Source organism: Artemia franciscana, chromosome 2, assembly GCF_032884065.1.
Source record: "Artemia franciscana chromosome 2, ASM3288406v1, whole genome shotgun sequence".
Classification (NCBI taxonomy): domain Eukaryota; kingdom Metazoa; phylum Arthropoda; class Branchiopoda; order Anostraca; family Artemiidae; genus Artemia; species Artemia franciscana.
The window spans coordinates 59,374,568-59,390,737 of NC_088864.1; the positions used below are offsets into that span (position 1 = coordinate 59,374,568).

Below are 16,170 nucleotides of genomic sequence, written 5' to 3' on the forward strand. Positions count from 1 at the left end.
AAAACTTAAAATGAACAGAAATTATTTCAAATATGAAAGGGGTTGTCCCCTCTTCAACTTCTGGATCTTTACGCTAAAGTTTGACTCTTTTTTTCATAACTCTACTTTTCAAAACAATAAAAAACTTTAGCGTAAAGAGGGAGGCGTCGAGGAGGGGACAACCCCTTTCATATACGGAATAATTTCTGTTCGTTTTATATTTTAATGTCGCTCCTTACTTGCAGTTAAAAAACAACTTTTTTTTATTTAATTTCTGAACGTTTATGAATTAATGCATGTTTTGATTTTGGCTCACCGCACATGAATAATTAAAACGAAATTTGCATATTAATTTTTTTTCGGTTAAATGGCTTTCTCATAGTTTTGATCGGAAGATTTTGATTTAAAAGAAAGGGGCGGGGGAGGAAACCTAGTGCCTTCCAATTTCTGGTTAATTAAAAAGGTAACTAGAACTTTTATTTTTTTTACAAACGTTTTTATTAAAATAAATATACGTAACTTACATAACAAACTTCTATATTTTTGTATTTTTATTACGTATATGAAAATGTTCGCCCCCTCGTCAGTGCCTCGCTCTTTACACAAAAGCTTGAATTTTGTCCCAATTCTTTAAGAATGACCCTAGAATCACAAAGGCCATAGAATAAATAGTTGAAATTACTGAAAATACTTTAGCGTAAAGAGCGAGGTATTGTGAAGGAGATGAACCCCCTTATTTACGTAATAATTTATGTGCTTTGTAGGTTTTAATGTTGCTCCTTACTTCCAACTGAATTTTTTTTAATTTATTTTCTCATTTTTTTTTTTTAAATAATGCCAGAAACTCCTGCAGCCCCTTCATGGATATTCTCTTCTCTCATGATGAATTCCTCCATTGTAAGATCCTCTCCCGTAACCCCCTTTTCCGACCCACCTCCCCCCCTTCAACACGAAAAAGTCCCCCTGAGAATGTCTGTACACTTCCCAATAACCATTACTGTATGTAAACACTAGGCAAAGTTTGTAACTTGCAGCCCCTCTCCCAGGGACAGTGGGGGATTAAGTTGTCCCGAAAGACATAATTATTAGGTTTTTCGACAATGCTGAACAAAATGGCTATCTCAGAATTTTGATCCGGTGACTTTGGGGAAAAAAGAGCATGGGAGGGGGCCTAGATGCCCTCCAATTTTTTTACTCCCTTAAAAAGGACACTACAACTTTTGATTTCCGTTAGAATAAGCCCTCTCGCGACATTGTAGGACCACTGGATCGATACGATCACTCCCGGGGAAAAAACAACAACAAAAAAATTAACACACATCCATGACCTGTCTTCTGGCAAAATTAAATAAAAAAAACTAGTTTTTTTAACTGAAAGTAAGGAGCGACATTAAAACTTAAAACGAACAGAAATGACTCCGTATATGAAATGGGATGTCCCCTCCTCAACGCCTCGCTCTTAACGCTAAAGTTTTTAATTGTTTTAAAAATTAGAATTGTGGCAAAGAGTCAAACTTTAGCGTAAAGAGCGAGGGATTGCGGAGGAGAAAACCCATTTCATATACGGAGTAATTTCTGTTAGTTTTAAGTTTTAATGTCGCTCCTTACTTACAGTTAAAAAAACTAGTTTTTATTTAATTTCTGAACGTTTTTGAATTAATGCATGTTTGATTTTGGCTCTCCGCACATAAATTATCAAAATAAAATTTGTATACTAATTCTTCTTTTGGCTAAATAGCTTTCTCTTAATTTTGATCAGACGATTTTGAAAAATAAGGGGTGAGGAAGGAGGCGTAGTTGCCCTCCAATTTTTCGGTTACTTAAAAAGGTAACTAGAACTTTTAATTTTTGAACGAACGTTTTTATTAGTAAAAAATATACGTAGCTTAAGAATTAACTTACGTAACAAACTTTTATATTCTTATATTTTTATTATGTATATAAGGGGGTTTGTCCCCTCGTTAATACCTCGCTCTTTATACTAAACCTTATGTTTTGTCCCAATTCTTTAAGAATGACCCCTGAATGAGAAAGGCCGTAGAATAAGTAGTTGAAATTACTAAAAATACTTTAGCATAAAGAGCGATGTATTAATCTCCTCCTAAATACCTCGCTCTTTATGCTAAAGTATTTTTAGAATCCCTCGTATGCTTAATAATCTCTGTTCGTTTTAAGTTTTAATGCTACTCCTTACTTTCTATTGGAAAAACTTTTTCATGTTTACTTTTTAATTGTTTTTTTTATAGTAATGCTAGAAAATCCTGTGCCCTTTTCATTGAGTTTCTCTTCCCCCGTGACATATTCCTCCAAGAAAAGATCCTCCCACATAGCCCCCTCCCCTCGACCCCCCCCCCCTAAACCAAAAGAATCCCCCTGAAAACATCTGTGCACTTCCCAATAACCATTACTATATGTAAACACTGGTCAAAGATTGTAACTTGCAGCCCCTCCCCTAAGGACTGTGGGGGAGTAAGACATCCCCAAATACATAGTTATTATGGTTTTTGACTATGCGAAACAAAATGACTATCTCAAAATTTTCATCCGTTGACTTGGGAAAAAAATTAGCGTGGGAGGGGGCCTAGATGCCCTCCAATTTTTTGGTCACTTAAAAAGGGCACTTTTCATTTCCATTAGAATGAGCCCTCTTGCGACATTCTAGGACCACTTTGTCGATACGATTACCCCTGGGGAAAAGAAAAAAAAACAAAAAACAAACAAACAAATAAACACGCACCCGTGCTCTGTCTTCTGGCAAAAAATAAGAAATTCCACATTTTTTAGATAGGAGCTTGAAATTTTTACTATAGGGTTCTCTGATACGCTGAATGCGATGGTGTGATTTTGTGAATATTCTATGACTTTTAGGGGGTGTTTCTCCCTATTTTCCAAAATAAGGTAAATTTTCTCAGGCTCGTAACTTTAGATGACAAATACTAAATTTTATGAAACTTATATATTGAAAATCAGCATGAAAATCCAATTCTTTTTATATGTCTTTTAGCATCAAAATTCCGATTTTTAGAGTTTCGTTTACTATTGAGCCAGGTCGCTCCTTACTACAATTAAATAAAAAAACAAGTTTTTTCAACTGAAAGTAAGGAACGACATTAAAACTTAAAACGAACAGAAATTACTTCGTATATGAAAGGGGCTGTTTTCTCATCAACGCCCTGCTCTTTACGCTAAAGTTTGACTCTTTCTCTCAACTCTTCCTTTTAAAACAGTAAAAAACTTTAACGTAAAGAGCGGGGCGTTGATGAGGAAGCAGCCCCTTTCATATACGAAGTAATTTCTGTTCGTTTTAAGTTTTAATGTCGCTCCTTACTTTAAGTTGAACAAACTTGTTTTTTTTATTTAATTTCTGAACGTTTTTGAATCAATGCATCTTTTGATTTTGGCTCTCCGCAGAGGAATAATTAAAACAAAATTTGCATATCTTTTTTTTGCTAAATGGCTTTCTCATAACTTTGACAAAAAAAGAGCAGGGGAGGAGGCCTAGTTGCCCTCCAATTTTTTGTTTAATTAAAAAGGCAACTAGAACTTTTAGTTTTTTACGAATCTTTTTATTAGTAAAAGATATACGTAACTTATAAATTAGCTTACGTAAAGAACTTTTTATTCTCAATGAGAGGGTTCGCCCCCTCGTTAGTACCTCTCTTTATACACTAAATCTTAAATTTTATCCCAATTCATTAATAATGACCCCTGAGAGGAGGTGAACCCCTCATATGGGTAATAATTTCAGTTCGTTTTAAGTTCTAATGCTGCTCCTTACTTCCAGCTGAAAAAAAAACTTTTTCATATTTTTTTTCATTTTTTTTTTTAAATAATGCTAGTAAATCCTGTGCTCCCTTCATGGAAATTTTCTTCCCCCATGACAAATTCTTCGATGGAAAGTTCCCCCAGCATATCCCCCTCTTCTCAACCCCTCCCCCAAACAAAAAATCCTCCTGAAAACGCCTGTACACTTCCCAATAACTATTACTATATGTGAGCACTGGTCAAAGTTTGTAACTTGTAGCCCCTCCCACCGGGACTGTGGGGGAGTAAGTCGTCCCCAAAGACATAGTTATGAGGTTTTTCGATTACGCTGAATAAAATGGCTATCTCAGAATTTTGATCCGTTGACTTTGGGAAAATAATTAGCGTGGGAGGGGGCCTAGGTGCCCTCCAATTTTTTTGGTCACTTAAAAAGGGCACTAGAACTTTTCATTTCCGTTAGAATGAGCCCTCTCGCAACATTCTAGGACAACTGGGTCGATACGATCACCCCTGGGAAAAAAAAACAAACAAACAAACAAATAAACACGCATCTGTGATCTGCCTTCTGGCAAAAAATACAAAATTCAACATTTTTGTAGATAGGAACTTGAAACTTCTACAGTAGGGTTTTCTGATATGCTGAATCTGATGGTGTAATTTTCGTTAAGATTCTATGACTTTTAGGGGGTGTTTCCCCATATTTTCTAAAATAACACAAATTGTCTCAGGCTCGTAACTTTTAATGGGTAAGACTAAACTTGATTAAACTTATATACTTAAAATCATCATTAAAATGCGATTCTTTTGATTTAGCTATTGGTATCAAAATTCCATTTTTTAGAGTTTTGGTTACTATTGAGCCGGTTGCTCCTTACTACAGTTCGTTACCACAAACTGTTTGATTTGTTACCATGAACTGTTAGAAATAAAAAATTCCACATTTTTGTAGATAGGAGCTTGAAACTTTTACAGTAGGGTTCTCTGATATGTTGATCTTGATAGTGTGATTTTGGTTAAGATTCAATGACTTTTAGGGGTGTTTACCCCTATTTTCTAAAATAAGGCAAATTTTCTCTGGCTTGTAACTTTTGATAAGTAAGACTAAACTTGATCAAACTTATATATGTAAAATCAGCATAAAAATACGACTCTTTTGATGTAACTATTGGTATTAAAATTCCGTTTTTTAGAGTTTTGGTTACTATTGAGATGGGTTGCTCCTTACTACAGTTTGTTACCAGGAATTGTTTGATCTATTGGTATTAAAATACTGTTTTTTAGAGTTTCTGTTACTATTGGGCCAGCTCTCTCCTTACTTACAGTTCGTAGCCACGGACTATTTGATTACTCGTCAAAATCAAAACAGAGATCATTGAACTATTGATCTTTTTTCTGTGTTACCAGAAGTGTTGTGTTCACCTTCATCATACCCTGGTAAGACAACAACAGAAACTCTTTATTTGTTAATGCATATTCTTCCTATTTCTTGTCTATGTAATATTTCTTCAGTGCTTTTTAAAATTACGTATGGCCATCAAATGCTCCCAGTTTATTTTCAGTCCATTGATATGCTTGGGAGAAAGGGCGAACTTCATCATTACGAGACTCGGCATAAAGACCAGCGTATTTCTTCTCGATTTATAATGGAGCGATCAAGATTTTCACCAAGGAACATGGTAACAAGTGCATGGAGAAAATTTCATACTGTTTATGATGATACTAAATCATTTAATACAATAAGACATGAACTTTTAAATTTTTTCCTAAAAACTTTTCACCATTAATCTTTTTTAATCTTTTTTTTTCTATGGATTTTTCTTTCAAACATTTTTTTTTTTTTTTTTTTTTTTTTAGTTTATCGTCTCTGATTGCTCAAGATGTCATTCTCCGTGCAAGTCTGTTTGATTGTTTTGTTATTGTGTTATTTATTTTGTCTTTCTGCTTTGTGTGGTGGGCTGTGGACTTGGGTATTAGATCTTCAACTAATATTATTTATGTTGTAAATATTGATGGGGTCACCACAATCACAAGCTCTGTCTCTCCCTGGTGACCCAGTGTATTTAATTTGTTATGCATATTAAATTAATAAATTGAATTGAAAAAAAAATAATAAGGTGACTGAATTATAAAAATACAGTAACTTTTCTAGCTACATAATGGAAAAACCAACAACAGAAATACAAATAGGATTTCCTAATTCATTCAACAAATAACTGATGGATTCTATTTGTGTACCATTGGGCCTTCAGCACAGTGACACTTATTACTTTATTTGCATATTATCAATCATCATCAAAATGGAGCTGAATAGATTATGCATGAACCTTAATTAATCTAAAGAGCAAATTCAGGTAGCACCTTTCCTTCATTCCAATTTATAAGGTTTTAAAGATTTGTAAATCTATTTTTTTTTAATTTTGGGGGGGAAATGTAGGAAAAATAGTAGGAATTGTAATTTCTAAAACTAAGGTCAATGAATGAGCTCAGTATTAAAGTAAAATATTTTTATTAAGATTTAGATAGGTAGGCTATAGATGGGGTATACACAAATCTTTAAATTAGCCAACCAGTTTTATAAGCCTAGGAGCACAGCTGAACATAACAAGAATGTTAAGAAACAATTCTTGCTCTAATTTATCCAGAATAATCATAGTTAACACACCTTGCAGGGGGAGAACCTTTATCTTCACTTTTAGTTGTTTTTCCAGTTTTTCTAAAAAATTCATGAATTTCTTAAAACCTATTTATTTACAGAGAGAGTACCACCAGAAGGCTAATTTGACAGTATATATATATATATATATATATATATATATATATATATATATATATATATATATATATATATATATATATATATATATATATATATATATATATATATATATATATATATATATATATATATATATATATATATATATAAATTAGCTAACCAGTTTTATAAGCCTGATTGGTTGAATTGTTAGTTCATATTTATGACCTACTTTATGTTTGCTCTTACAGGCTCCAGGCCAAATAATTATTCAGTAAATATAGAATACAAACCTCACTCTGCTGCCTACAGGGCTCATGGACTAATTTGATTTGCTCTATAGGTAATATTGACTTGTGAGAATTACTATTCAACCAAATTTGTTTCACCAAGGCCTTCCCATAGCCAAGGAATCTTTTAAAACAACTTTAATCTTGGACTGAGAAACTGTATAATCTCCATTGCATTGGAAGGCATTTCTTCAAATCAACACAACATAATCATAATATTTAATTAATTCCTCTGATTCATGGGTTCACTGGCTAGTTTATATATATATATATATATATATATATATATATATATATATATATATATATATATATATATATATATATATATATATATATATATATATATATATATATATATATATATATATATATATATATATATATATATATATGTATATATATATGTATATATATACATATATATATATATATATATATATATATATATATATATATATATATATATATATATATATATATATATATATATATATATATATATACGGAAGGTGAAAGTGGATAATTAGCATTAATGAATATGAAGTTTTTTAATTATCTTTCCACTTCCTACTATAAAGAAATTTACAGTGATGACTGGAATTAGTATTTTCAATATAATTTCATTCATATTGCACAACCCCAACATTTCCCTTGGCTTCAAACCCTGCCCACTTTACCCATTTTTAGTTTCCCCATGGAGGAGGAGGGTCAACCAGAAATGGATGCACTTCTAGAATTAGCATTTGTAAGTACTCTAGACTGAAAACTATGCTGCTTGTGACAAAACTAAACATTTACTGTCCATATTATGCAGAATAATCATAGTTAACAAGTTTTGCTGGGGGAGAATATTTATCTCCACTTTTCTATTTTTTTTCCAGTTTTTTTTTTAAGATATGCGTGAATTTCTTAGAACTTACATGTTTATAGAGCATATACCCTCACCCCCCTGATGTGAAAATATATACCAAAAATTGCACCTTGAGTCTAAATATAACATTTATTTGGGTAAAATTCTAGTTAATTGACTTCTTGCTATCTCAGAAAGGTTAGGAAAATGAAACTTTCAGGGATAAATTTACAGACTAAAGTATGTTGCAGGAAGGTATTTTGAAGGAACTACCTCAAGTCCTTTTCCCTCTAGAGGGCCCTGACCTTTGATGACCTTTAAAAACATGTGTGTTATAAAAGTGAAACCTTGCAAAATAGATCTTCTGCTTAATTGAAGTACAAAAATATTGTTTTCAGCTTCATAACTTAGCTCAAAACAGAATACTAGCATTCAAATTGGCTAAACTGTAAAGGTAAATTTGTAAATTTCAGAAGAGGTGGAAGTATTAAGTGGAGTGCCCCAGGGAACCATCTTGGGGCCAACTTTATATTAATGATGCACCAACCACAGTCAAAAATAAAATAAGTCTTTATGCTGATGATTCCAAACTCATTGGACCTGTCAATACACCCAACAATAGAGCCTCTATGCAGAATGACCTGTGGGTACTTTCCCATTGGGCAACTGTATGGAGGCTTGAATTAAATGTTGATAAATGTCAAACAATCCACTTTGGAAAGAAAAATGAGAAATACCCTTATCATATGTTAGGGAAGAAGAAAGAGCCTGTATTCAGCTGGACCTTGACAGGCTATCCTCCAGGTCATCAACTTGGGCCCTACAATTCAATGTAACTAAATGCAAGGTACTGCACTTAGGGCACAATAACTTCACCATCCCTACCATATAGGGTGTGATCAATTGGAAGCAGTTGCCAAGGAGAGAGACTTAGGCGTCATTGTGGACAAAGATTTAAAATTCCAGAGCCACACTCAGGCTTAGGTTGCAAAAGCTAATCAAGCTCTCAGACTCATTAAGTGCTCTTTTGTAACCACAAAGTCATGTGTGGTTACAAAACTTTATAAATCCCTTGTCCATTGCCACCTTGAGTTTGGCTTGACTTTAGCCTTTCCCCAAAATAAAATGGACACAAGAGCCCTTGAAAGTGTCCAAAGGAGAGCAACCAAACTGGCCAGTTGCTTAAATAATGTCCCTTACCAGGATAGCCTAAGGTCTCAGAGACTTCCAACCCTAATGTATTGAAGATATAGAGGAGATGTGATCATGGCATGCAAAATTTTCAAATCCAGTCACCTGAACCAGATCTTCACCCCCTCCCTGGCTAACAATTCAAGAGGTTAAAGTCTAAAGCTTCACCTGCCTGGATGTTGGAGATGGGAACAATATGGCTTCTTTTCCATTTGGGTGGTCCCCCTCTGGAATAGCCTATCCAAGTCTACCATCCAAGCTGAGACTCCCCACTCCTTCAAGGCTGGAGTCAACAGGGACTGGGAAAGGGCTGAGTAGAGGCTGGACTGGGAAGCTAAGCCAACATAATTACATCACTCACCACCAGCAAGAACTACAGGAGGATCTACCACATTATCTTGCTGGCAAATGTGATTTAAGGTAATTTAAGGTATGGTGATGACTAAATTATATAAGGCATTGGTCAGGCCTAATTTGGAGTTTGGCATGTGTGTTGCTAGCCTCCTCAACAAAGGTGAACAGCAGAAGTTAGAAACAGTTCAGAGATGGGCTACAAAGGCAATTGAGGGATGCAAATATTTAAACTACTCATCCTGACTGAAAAGAGGCTGAAACTTCCCACTCCTGTCTACAGACATAAAAGGGGTGATATTATTATGATGCATAAGCTCCTGAATTATAACTCTCCATTAAATAAGTTATTTCAACTTTACTAGTCTGCCAGAACTAGGGGGCATAGATGGAAACTATATCAGAAGAGAGTTGCCACTAGACTACACAATAACTTCTTCACTTACAGAATAGTGAGTTTGTGGAATTCTCTCACCAAAAAAGCAGTCACTACCCCCAGTACTGCTGCTTTTAAAAGAGCCATTGATGGAGAATGGTCATCAAAGCTGTGGCAAACTGAGTGGGATGCTGTTGAGACATCCAACCATCATCATCACTAACCTGTGATTCTATAGGATTTAATCTTTATTTTGCTGGACAATGCAATTTAAGGTAATGAACCAATCCCATTTAGCCTAGACTAGTCCTAAAAAATAGACAATCCAAACCCAATTATCCAAATTTGTTTATGTCATGTCCAAGATTAATAGCCTGTTGACCATGTTTAGAAAGACACATTTCAATCCAGACGTTTTTCTGAAATAAGGTACTGTCCAAGTAGCCTAGTGGGGGTCTTAAGCTAGCATACCCTAGGCTACTGAGGAAAATGCTATCTGAAAATAGATTATTTACTCAAAGCTTATTTAATGCTTGATGACTGAAGTTGATCAAAACATAAAAGACACTTAAGTTTAATATTTACAATATTGACTGAGTCTAGACCTGCTCTCTGGAGTCAATTATACTAGCCTAATAGGATCCCCTCCTCTATCTTTTTACCAATGAGACCAGATCTAAACAGAGATGAATAAAGTTCGCTTTTGAAAACCAGCGATCCTTTAAATATCTTACATTTATTGCTTCAATTTCATTGGGGTCTATCTCTTCGACATGTAAGGGCATCAGAGATTTATAGCCTTCAGCTAAATTGCTATATAATCTTTTCTTTCTTAGCAAATTATTAGACAAAAATTTCAGAATTCGAAAATAAAAATCTAAAATTTGAGCAAAAAGTGCATGTCTTTGGAAGCGGATTGACGGTCTACTTTCATGGCCTGCTCTGTTTATAATAATATAATATGAAAAAAACTTCGTTTTCTTAAAGAGTTAAAGAGGCTGCGTCCCAAAGTCGAACCTTAAAACGTACAGGAATTAGGAGAGGCAGTAGAGGGGCTGCCGCCCCCCAAACCCCCCGCTTTTAAAGACTCTTTTGTACAGGTTTTTTGTTGTGGGGGGACTTTATTATTACTAATTACTAGTTTCGGCGCAATGGTTCTCCTGTCCTCTTGTGTTTAACATTTTTCGAAGTTATTCCATTGTTCATTCATTTCAATTTTTGTTAATTAAAAGAGGGCCTTTCCGAAGCCAAGAGCGGGGGGTTAGGGGGGCGGCAGCCCCCCACAACATAAAAACCTGTACAAAAGAGTCTTTAAAAGCGGGGGGTTTACTGTACCTACTGCCTCTCCTAATTCCTGTACGTTTCAAGGTTCGACTTTGGGACGCAGCCTCTTTAACTCTTTAAGAAAACGAAGTTTTTTTCATATTATTTCTGTACGTTTTTCTACAATCCATGGTGGATGTAATTTAATAATTCCTGTACTCCTCGTACAGGAATTAGGACTGCCTCTCCTAATTCCTGTACCTTTTAAGGTTCGACTTTGGGACGCAGCCTCTTTAACTCTTTAAGAAAACGAAGTTTTTTTCATATTTTGTGACAAAAATTCGCCTGATAAGGGACTTGAACCCTTGACCTTAGGATTAAAAGTCCCACGCTCTACCGACTGAGCTAACCGGGCATGTTTGAAGTCGAGATACCTGCATGTGTATAAATATAACTTTTAAATAACTTTTAAGAATTTCAAAAATTAACATGGGCTCTTATGGCGAAATGGGTTTTTCTAAGCTAGAAAATCGGGGGGTTAAGATTTTCCGACGAAACTTTCCAGGAAAATTACTCGGAGAATTCCGCGTCGAATGAGTCTTCGTACACCCAGATCCGATTTCGGCTGTGACCTGTAGGCGTGGCAGAAAAAAACAAAAGGAGAATATGAACATTAATTGGCTATGCGTGGTTTCTGGAAAACAGGGAAGGAGTTATCGGATCGAGCTGAAATTTTGCGGATGAGCTCCTGGGCCCTAGGGGACCTTAACTTGTGTGTTTCAGCCCGATCGGACAACGTTAAAGGGGGGGGGGTTGGGTGGTCGAAACTTTCGGCCAGATTTTCCCAATGAAGGAAAAGTCGGAGGGGGATGAAATTTGGCAGGTTTCTTAGTTGGAGCTCGAGCTACGAAATGCATCCCTCCTCATCCCTCTGCGACCACTGGAACCGAAGATCGCTTAACATTGTCGTGGTTCGCCTCTTTAAAGAGGCACGAGTGTGCCTCCTTGATATACTCTTTTGGTAGTTAATACTAAATTTAATGAAACTTATATCATAGGAATCAGCATAAAAAGCTTATTTTTATGTGTTTCAATTGTTATCAAATTCTACTTTTATAGTTCAGTTAAAATTCTATAGAGTTAATATTCTGTCTCCTCTTCATCCACTACTACTACTAACAATTCACACTAAGCCGCATAAGAGTAACACAGCTACGCAGGCTCCTCCTCCATCCTAATCTATCCAAAGTCTCCCGTTTTCCACCCTCCCAGGAAGTTCTCATTTCCTTAAATATTTCTTTATGACATCCTCCCACCCCAGACGATGATAACCTGCTTTTTGTTTAACCCTAGGCGTTTGGCTGAAAAGGACAATCTTCGCCAATCTGTTATCCTTCATCCGCAAACGTGCCCTAGCCATCTCAGCCCTTTTTTTTCATTATAGTCCTCGAAAATGGGATCCACCACATTTTTGTACAGTAAAATGTTTGAAATACAGCCTGTCAGCCGGGTACCCAGAACACTCCGTAAGCAATTACTGTGGAAACATCTAGTAAATTTTCATCCACTTTTTGGCACGCCTATGCTTCAAGGCCATATTGTACCAGTCTCATCACTGTACCCACCAATATTCTAAGCTTGGTTTTCAGAATTATCTTCCTATTTTTCCAAACTTTTTTTTAACTCTGAAGAAAGCCCCTGCGCCAACACTCTTCCACTTTTAACATCTTCACTGCCCCCACCGTCTTTTTAATAATGCTACCAACGTAAGTGAAGGTGTCCACTTGATCGATCTTTTCTTTACCCAACCTCAACTTTTCATTTTTACTTGTTCCAAGCCTTAGGAACTTAATCCTCTTAACATTGATTTTTAAACCTCTTCTAGCACCCTGAAATTACCTTTATAAGCCATGTCGTCCCCTGAGAGTGGTTTTGTCGTATCTGCAAATTTTTCGGGAAGCGGAGTTAAGACTGCCATCTAATGTTAAATGTTTTGCTCTATCCGATTCCGTCGACCGTTTTATTGTATCTCAACTAGAAGTGCCTCAAATTTCGCGGATGAGCTCCTGGGCCCTAGGGGACCTTAACTTATGAATTTCAGCCCGATCGGACAACGTTAAAGGGGGGGGGGTTGGGTGGTCGAAACCTTCGGCCAGATTTTCCCCATGAAGGAAAAGTCGGAGGGGGATGAAATTTGGCAGGTTTCTTAGTTGGAGCTCGAGCTACGAAATACATCCCTCCCCATCCCTCTGCGACCACTGGAACCGAAGATCGCTTAACATTGTCATGGTTCGCCTCTTTAAAGAGGCATGAGTGTGCCTCCTTGATATACTCTTTTGGTAGGTAACACTAAATTTAATGAAACTTATATCTTGGAATCAGCATAAAAAGCTTATTTTTATGTGTTTCAATTGTTATCAAATTCTACTTTTATAGTTCAGTTAAAATTCTATAGAGTTAATATTCTGTCTCCTCTTCATCCACTACTACTACTAACAATTCACACTAAGCCGCATAAGGCTAACACAGCTACGCACGCTCCTCCTCCATCCTAATCTATCCAAAGTCTCCCGTTTTCCACCCTCCCAGGAAGTTCTCATTTCCTTAAATATTTCTTTATGACATCCTCCCACCCCAGACGATGATAACCTGCTTTTTGTTTAACCCTAGGCGTTTGGCTGAAAAGGACAATCTTCGCCAATCTGTTATCCTTCATCCGCAAACGTGCCCTAGCCATCTCAGCCCTTTTTTTTCATTATAGTCCTCGAAAATGGGATCAAACCACATTTTTGTACAGTAAAATGTTTGAAATACAGCCTGTCAGCCGGGTACCCAGAACACTCCGTAAGCAATTACTGTGGAAACATCTAGTAAATTTTCATCCACTTTTTGGCACGCCTATGCTTCAAGGCCATATTGTACCAGTCTCATCACTGTACCCACCAATATTCTAAGCTTGGTTTTCAGAATTATCTTCCTATTTTTCCAAACTTTTTTTTAACTCTGAAGAAAGCCCCCGCGCCAAGGCTCTTCCACTTTTAACATCTTCACTGCTCCCACCGTCTTTTTAATAATGCTACCAACGTAAGTGAAGGTGTCCACTTGATCGATCTTTTCTTTACCCAACCTCAACTTTTCATTTTTACTTGTTCCAAGCCTTAGGAACTTAATCCTCTTAACATTGATTTTTAAACCTCTTCTAGCACCCTGAAATTACCTTTATAAGCCATGTCGTCCCCTGAGAGTGGTTTTGTCGTATCTGCAAATTTTTCGGGAAGCGGAGTTAAGACTGCCATCTAATGTTAAATGTTTTGCTCTATCCGATTCCGTCGACCGTTTTATTGTATCTCAACTAGAAGTGCTTCAATTTTAGATTTCTCATTTATCGTATCTCACATTTTGCCATTTTGTTAAGAGCGGTTTTGTCGTAGCTCATGTGGAAAAATTACATGGGCATTTTTGTCCTAACTCCGTCGACGTACAGTTTTGAAGAATAAAAGTTTTGGTAAAAGTTTCACAATGAGTCACAAACGGACATTATTTACATCTGCACAAGCTGCACAATATTTACAGGAATCTAATACTTCATTTTTATGGAATTGACTAATATTTTATTCCAAGAATATAATATATATTATATCTTATATTATATATATTATATAATATATTGCACATATATAGAGTATAATTTAGTATTATCAAATACCTGATTTGTTTTGATTTTGTTGCGTATCAGTGATCAGAATAAATCTTGGCTATGATTATATTTTGGTAGCATTTCCTTGTACCGCAGCAGCCTGTCGGTAAATTTTTCACAGTTTATATTATTGACTTACAAATAAAATAAACATACCTCTCGATGCCTTTTTTTATGTTCTTTACGAATATAATAATCGCTTCTATCACAAATTCAAATTTAAGCACTTTTTTGTATTATTCTGTCAGAAACAACCAAAAACGCATACTTTAATTGAAAATTTGGCGTCAAGGAAGAAAAAAAAAACGGAATAAATGGCAAAACAAAATTTATTTATCCAAATTAATCGTTGAAAATTGGTGCTTGTGGATTATATAGAATTAAAAAAATGGATTCATAATGAAAAAGTAAGTTTCTCAAACAGTCTGAAACAGTAAGAAAATCAATGAGGAACCCATTTTCATTTGGTCCGAGTTTGAGGCTGGACATGGATCAAACGAAATAGCTGGTGGACTAGCGGCCATACTAGAAAAAGTTCTTGATACTTACCATGGTATCTGTCAGTTAATTACTTGGTCGGACTTCTGCGTGTCCCAGAACCGAAAATCAGTTATAAGCTTCGCCATCCAATATATTCTAAGAGCATTTCCAGGCTTAGAAAAGTGGTTATTAATTATTCTGAGTCAGGTCATTCGATTATCCAGGAGGTTGATGCTGTACAAAGCACTATTGAGTGGGGGCTAAAGCACCTTGTTTTGTTTTCTCCACTAGATCTGGTGAGGAAGTTACTGAAAGTAAGAAAGATACGTCCTTTAAATGTCCTGCAAGTGACCCAGTCAAAGTTCTTTGACTTTCAAAAGCCAGCTAAGCCGTATACGTACTCGTTGGTGCCGTATTCAAAGGTAAAACTACTTAAGTTCTGTCAGGATAATGCCAAGAGAGTTGGGTTCAAAACTTCCTTCTCTGGAGACTTGAAAATGGCTACTATATCACAAGAATTTACTTTGGTTAAAAAGTGTCCCAGCACTTCGGCTGTTCGTGTTCTTTAACGTCTTGTTTTTCCCAAACTTAAAGGCAAAAGTATTGATATACCTGATGCAAAAATTTAAGATGTCAAGTATTTCCTGAAGTTCAGCCCCAACCAAGACCAAAAGTATTTTGAAACCAAGATTGAACAGTACTAGAAGGCCAAGGGGGATACTGAACGTTTGGAAGCCTCTCCGTCTGCGCGAGATTCATTTCCAGAGGGGGATTTCATTGAAGCAAAACGGCGAACAGCAAAGATACTCAACAAAAAATTAACGTTTTTGTGTTTTTTTTTAAATTTTTATACTTTTTCAAATAGTATTGCTGTATCAGAACTTGTTTGTCGTATCTTCATGGTAAAAAGAACAGGCAGCCCACACCATTTTGTCGTATCTAAGTTTACTAAAATTTCGGTAAGGTTGGATTGTCGTAATTTGTATGGTTTCATGAATTATCTTTTTTTTATGTATTTGCGAAGAAAACCGGTTGTACCATATGAGTTCCAGCAAAGGTGAACATTTCAAAGTCGTTTTTCTCGGAATTTTGAAAACTTTCTTCGAAAAAACCGCTCTCAGGGGACGATTTATAGTCTTGCTTAAAGGTCGTAGACAAAAGATTAAAAGG

General features: G+C 35.8%; 1 protein-coding gene across 2 annotated transcripts in view; it reads right to left on the bottom strand.

Moving 5' to 3' along the window:
- LOC136043855 (mitogen-activated protein kinase kinase kinase 7-like) overlaps positions 1–10,414 on the bottom strand; it is a gene marked incomplete in the record, with an annotated part of 174,331 nt that extends 163,917 nt beyond the window's left edge. For both annotated transcript variants that reach the window (XM_065728802.1, XM_065728801.1), the window contains 1 exon segment: positions 10,295–10,414. In XM_065728802.1, coding sequence (XP_065584874.1) covers positions 10,295–10,345 — 51 coding nt within the window.
- Between the last annotated feature and the right edge of the window lie 5,756 nt (positions 10,415–16,170).